This window comes from Protomyctophum bolini (assembly GCF_963924005.1).
Source record: "Protomyctophum bolini genome assembly, chromosome: 5".
In the NCBI taxonomy this organism is placed as follows: Eukaryota; Metazoa; Chordata; class Actinopteri; order Myctophiformes; family Myctophidae; genus Protomyctophum; species Protomyctophum bolini.
Window position 1 is genome coordinate 7095459 of NC_137866.1, and position 6072 is coordinate 7101530.

The following is a 6072-nucleotide window of genomic DNA, read 5'->3' on the forward strand; positions in this document are numbered from 1 at the left end:
ACCATAATAATATGGAGGTCTTAACGAAGCCCTTTTTCCAATTTAACAAATTATCTCACAACGGGTAAGGTAAGGTCCTCACCTAGAGTGTCCGCCCTGAGACTGGGAGGTCGGGGTTCAATCCCCGGCCGGGTCATACCAAAGACTGTAAAAATGGGACCCAGTGCCTCCCTGCTTGACACTCAGCATCAAGGGTTGGATTGGGGACATACTAGCGTCATGTCCAGGGGGTGTACTTGTACATCAAGCTGCCTCACGCTACAGAAACAGGCTCGGCAAGGCTACTTACTTTCTAACTGATTGAGTCAATGTCAAACAATTGTGTGGTTAATAAATATCTGTCACGTTTGAATTTAGTTTGTAAAAACATGCCAAACCATCGGTATGGCTCTTTACATTTGAACTATATCTGCCATAAAGTTGACGATATAATCCTTGATACTTGATATTTCCTTTTTTCACCTTTTCTTTAACTGGGATATCCCAGATGTGCTTATGAAAGTATTATTAGATGAAACTTTGTTTTTTTCCCCCATCAGGTGTGCCTGGATCTATGGGACTCTCTAAGTCTGGCTGAGGAGGGAGCAATGGGCTGGTACTACAGACAGATCCAGGAGAGTGACTTTATCTTGGTCATCTGCTCTCGGAGCCTCAAACACTGGCCTGTGAAACCACCCTCACAACCCGAGGGTGATGGTGGTGACGAGGAGGAAGAGGAGACGGGCTGGTGGTCCAACGCCTCCAGTTCCGCCGCCGCTGCTGTCGCCCTCATAGGAGAGGAGATGGGCCGGAAGAAAGCACAGGGTGAAGACCTGTCCAGATACATGGCCGCCATCTTCGAATACTCCGAGGAGACGGACATCCCCGCCGAGCTGGGACTAGTGACTCGCTACACCCTGACCAGAGACCTGCCCCTGCTTTTCTCTCACCTCCACGGAGTGGCTCTGCACAGGCCCGGAGGATACCTGAAGATAGAGCACATCTCGGAGGAGGGCTTCGCCGAGCTGCCAGCCGGAGCAGCGCTGCAGCAAGCTATTCGAGAGGCTGCGACGGTGCCGCTGAGTGAGATAGAGCAGTGTAATGCCTGACTTATATATACGTTGTGCACACGTTTCTGCTGCTTTTGGTGCGTGATGATGCCTGTGTACAACTCAGGGCTTATGAAAGCAAGGGTGTCTGTATAGGCACAAGCCGCACAAGATAAACGAGTAAATTAGATGGGGGGGGGGGGGGGCTTATCCTTCCAATAAAGGCGATAATAAGGCAAATACAATGTATAGGTCAGGGGATGCGGCAGATGCGTTCAGAGATTTAGTGGTGAACCCAAATGAGTTAGATTTCAGATTCTTTTTTTTAAGGGATGGCCTCTTGAGATGCAGCATCTCATAAGGGGGACCCATAACACAAGAACAAGATACATAGAAACATACAGTACACAGATACAGATAATATACAGATACATGTATAAACAGATAGCTTATTCCCTCTTCCACCCACCCCAACATGGGTTTGCGTCAATATGCCGACGGTCCATTGGTCCGATCGACAACCTACCTCAAACCCTCACCCTAACCCTAACCTCCCCCGGGGCAGACACCTAAACCTAACCACCCACCCTCTCCCGACCCCCAGCGCACCTCGGACCAATGCTCCTTCGGAGCAATGGTCCGTCGGATCATAGGGTGCTTCCCCCCCAACATCAGCTGTTAAACAACAGAGGAAAGAAGGGCACAGTGCAAATATCAGTGTGTAATATAATATATGCATACTTGGCTGCTGTGTTCTGCATATACTTGGCTGCTGTGTCGCAAGACAATTTTCAGTGTGAACTGACAATAAAGTACTATATCACAATATCATATGTCATTGAGGGCTGTCTTACTGAGACAACATGTAGTGTGTGGAAATGCGAAGTGCGTGTGGAAATGGGAAGATGGAGCCACATACCACCTGAACAGCGGTTTTGCCAATGTGAGACTGGTGTACAAAACTAACAGCACATACTAGTGTGTCCCCTCGCACAAGATATCAGAGTGAAATATGGACACGAGGGTATTGATTTGAGCTCACTCTTTGTGGACACTAACAGAGAGACTTTGTATATTCTACATGCCTGCCTGTCACTTGTGGAGCAATATAAAGCTCCTGTTGCAAAGGGATTTTGTATTGTGTATTGTATATTTTAATGTATTGTATCTTTTAAAGTTTTTGATTCATTGTTTTATACATTTGTGTCAATAAAGTAACTAACTAAGTAACTATAGGAAGCAAGGGAGCCCAGTGTCCATGACATCATGGACACTGCTAAAATCTGCTAAAATATCTAAAAACCACATATTACACACACAAATTGTGTGATTAACAGCTATGACTGCAACTGAAGGATGGCTGCCCGGCTCATCTGCAGTACCTATACGTGCCCTTGAGTAAATCACTAAACAACTTATTGCTCCAACAGTGATTTATTTTCATGTACTCTGCTCTTCTGTGTCACGGTGTGTCTTTTCTCTCTTGTCTCTTGTCCACACAGGCACTCGCCCCACTGCCTTCTTTCAGACTATGACATAAATTATGTTTTGCTGGAATTTTTGTGTGTGCATGTCGTCCCTCCCTGCTCTTGAGTTGATTTGTAACTTGTGACAGCTTATACAATATAGCACAGTACCAGCTCAGTGGCCTTGTGGTTAGAGTGTCTCACCCGAGAGAGAGAGAGTGGTTATAGAGTGTCCCCTGAGACTGGGAGTTTGGGGTTCAATCCCCGGCCGGGTCACACCAAAGACTGTAAAAATGGGACCCAATGCCTCCCTGCTTGACACTCAGCATCAAGGGTTGGATTGGGGGTAAGTCCCTGCGACATACTAGCGTCATGTCCAGGGGGTGTACTTCAACATCAACATCAAGCTGCCTCACGCTACAGAAACAGGAGATAGGCTCCTGCCCTATGAGCCTCATGGCTCGGCAAGGCTACTTATACTTACCACAGTATAGTATATTAGATTGCCTGTTGAATGGTACTGCTCTATGTAACATGAACCAGGACTGATTACAGAGTCAATTATGTGATTGGTTAATTTACGTGTGTGAATTCTTTGCGTTAATGTCCATTACAGTCGTTTACAGGTAAGCACATATACACTAACGCAGTGATACTCAACCTCAGGCCCGCGGGCCACATCAGGCCCGCGGGACCATTATGACTGGCCCACCAATGAAAATCTAAAAAAAAGAAGAAAAAAAAATCTGGAAAATGAAATAAAAATAAATAAATCTGAATGAAGTTATCTTTAATTACATTATTATAAGTAATACTATTAGAGTTGTACTATTACTCGAACGAAAATAAAAGCTTGGGGGGGGGGGGGGGGGGGGGGGGGGAGATGCAATGCAAATGAAAGACATATACTGTGTATCCCTATTCCCTGACATAATTTTATAGCTAAACGGACATAATTCTATTTTATTTGAATGATGAAACCCAGCTGCCATTAATAGTTGGAAATGGAAATTGCGGAAATTGTAATTGCGGAAATGGTGGAAATGGAAATTGCGGAAATTTCGGAAATGGAAATTGCGGAAATGGTAATTGTGGAAATGGAAATTGCGGAAATGGAAATTGCGGAAATGGAAATTGCGGAAATGGAAATTGCGGAAATTGCTCTTCACTTATAGCTATCTATTTTCAGGTAGATTGTTTTATTTTACTCAGTCAGCCATATCACTACTCATTTTTTTTTCATGAAAAAGGTCATAGCTGGGTAATCTATTTTCAGGCAAATTGTGTTTATTGTATTTTATTTTACTCAGCCATAACAATTTATTTTCTGTTAACCAACTTGCTGGCTGGCAGGCAGGCAGACAGCTACTCATAGACAGGCAGACAGACAGACAGCTACTCATGGAGAATTGGACAGGCAGGCAGTCAGACAGCTACTCATAGACAGACAGACAGACAGCTACTCATGGAGAATTGGACAGGCAGGCAGACAGCTACTCATGGACAATTGGACAGGCAGGAAGGCAGACAGCTACTCATAGACAGACAGACAGCTACTCATGGACAATTGGACAGGCAGGAAGGCAGACAGCTACTCATAGACAGACAGACAGCTACTCATAGACAATTGGGCAGGCAGGCAGACAGCTACTCATAGACAGACAGACAGCTACTCATGGACAAGTGGACAGGCAGGAAGGCAGACAGCTACTCATAGACAGGCAGACAGACAGCTACTCATGGACAATTAGGCAGGCAGGCAGATAGCTACTCATAGACAGGCAGACAGACAGCTACTCATGGACAATTAGGCAGGCAGACAGACAGACAGCTACTCATAGACAGGCAGGCAGACAGCTACTCATAGACAGGCAGACAGTAAGACAGCTACTCATTGACAGACAGACAAATAACTACTCATGGACAGACAGACAGACAGGCAGGCAGGCAGGCAAAGAGCTACTCATGTTATGTTATTATGTTATTATAACAGCTACTCATGTTATGTGCAATAATTTGTGCAGTTATGGAAACAGCTCTTTGTGTTTATGCAAGAAAATGTAACACATTTATTTATTTACATATTGTGTGCATGCACATTGTACTTTGATACATTTTGCGAAAATAAAGCAATTGAAAGAGAGAAGTTATCAAGTATCATTAATGTCGTAATTGTATCTACTGGCCCCTGGCCCCTTGCCATTTTTGTAATGTGGCCCACAGGTAAATCTATTTGAGTATCCCTGACTAACGTATAGTTAGTAGTTGGCCAATATGTAAAATATTATTGTCATTAGTGATTGTCAGCCTTGGTGAAGTATATGTTTCATTCAAATATCCATAATATGGACATTATGAGGATAGCCTATATATTATTAGGCTATATCTATTAATCTCCGCCTCAGATATAATTGCCACCTTCATTATCTCACTTGTGATATATTAATGCAATATTCGAAGAGCTTATTTTGCTCACTTGCACATATTGAACTTATACCTATTCAGTTAAATGCTATTTGAGGATGGCTTTGTTCAGTATGGCCTTGTCTATTAAAAACCCTAAAACCCCTTTTCTATGTTTTTCCGTCACATAATAAAGGAAAAAAAGATTCCTTTGGTATTTTGACTATTTATTTTCCTCTGGCTTAACAAATACAGTAAAGTGCTGAGTGACAGTGACACAAGATGCAGACTGTGAGGCTGCCAGGCTTGTAAGAAACTATAGCCCTAGAATGACTGTGATATTACAGACGTGTGGCTCCATCGTGCGCCACCCCTTACCTCTTAAACTTATTTGCCATTTTTTACTATTTTAAAACATTTAAAAATAGAGAAAAACAGAGTAACAAAAAGTAACAAAAAAAAGTGAATTTTATAGTTATAAATTGCTGGCCTCAATCTCAAATAGGCCTACAATGAAAGAAGATTTGGAAAGACTAAATTTGGGATGCATACTTTTAAATATTACTCAGTAAATGTAAAATACGCAAAGGAATCTTAGAACGTTCTTCTGGTCAAAGGGTATTGGGTATAGTATCGTTATAGTCTACTTGCCAGCCCATAAGCCCCATTGTGAACCCGGATATGTTGAATACACCAATGTTTTATGTTAGAAATGTTGAGTATGGGTCCCACTCCCCAGCATGTAGAAACTGCCGGATGCTAACTTGCATATGTTGAGCAATTTTCATAATTGGCATAGAATTTGACCATAACATTAACAACCTAGGCCTACTGAAGGCAATAAAATCTAAATTTTAATGGATTCTGCATCATGAAAACCCTGAAATTCTGGCAAGTGGACTATTACCATAACTGCCTATATCTCAGCCCTTTGTTTTCTCTATTACATTCTGGCGTTTAGTTGTCCAGTGGTCCTTCCTGAGACCCAGAGTTATCGAATTGACTGATATTGGATAATAATATATATTTATGTATGCCTACCCCATTTCTCTCATTATTACTAGTATTATTATTGAAGGCAAGACAACACGTCTGTTGTTGAGGTCTGGTGACGCGAGGTTTGTGTGTCAGTCAGCAGAGCAGAGTCTGGCAACCCTAACGTTGACGCGGACTCG

At 42.9% G+C, this 6072-nt stretch overlaps 1 protein-coding gene across 1 annotated transcript in view; it reads left to right on the top strand.

The window, feature by feature from the left end:
- The window catches only part of LOC308315753 (interleukin-17 receptor D), a 10105-nt gene extending 8847 nt beyond the window's left edge, over positions 1-1258 (top strand). Inside the window, exon 12 of the mRNA XM_080763884.1 lies at positions 540-1258. Coding sequence (XP_080620010.1) covers positions 540-1088 — 549 coding nt within the window. The 3' untranslated portion in view covers positions 1089-1258. The remainder of the gene's footprint in view (positions 1-539) is intronic.
- Positions 1259-6072: the final 4814 nt, after the last annotated feature.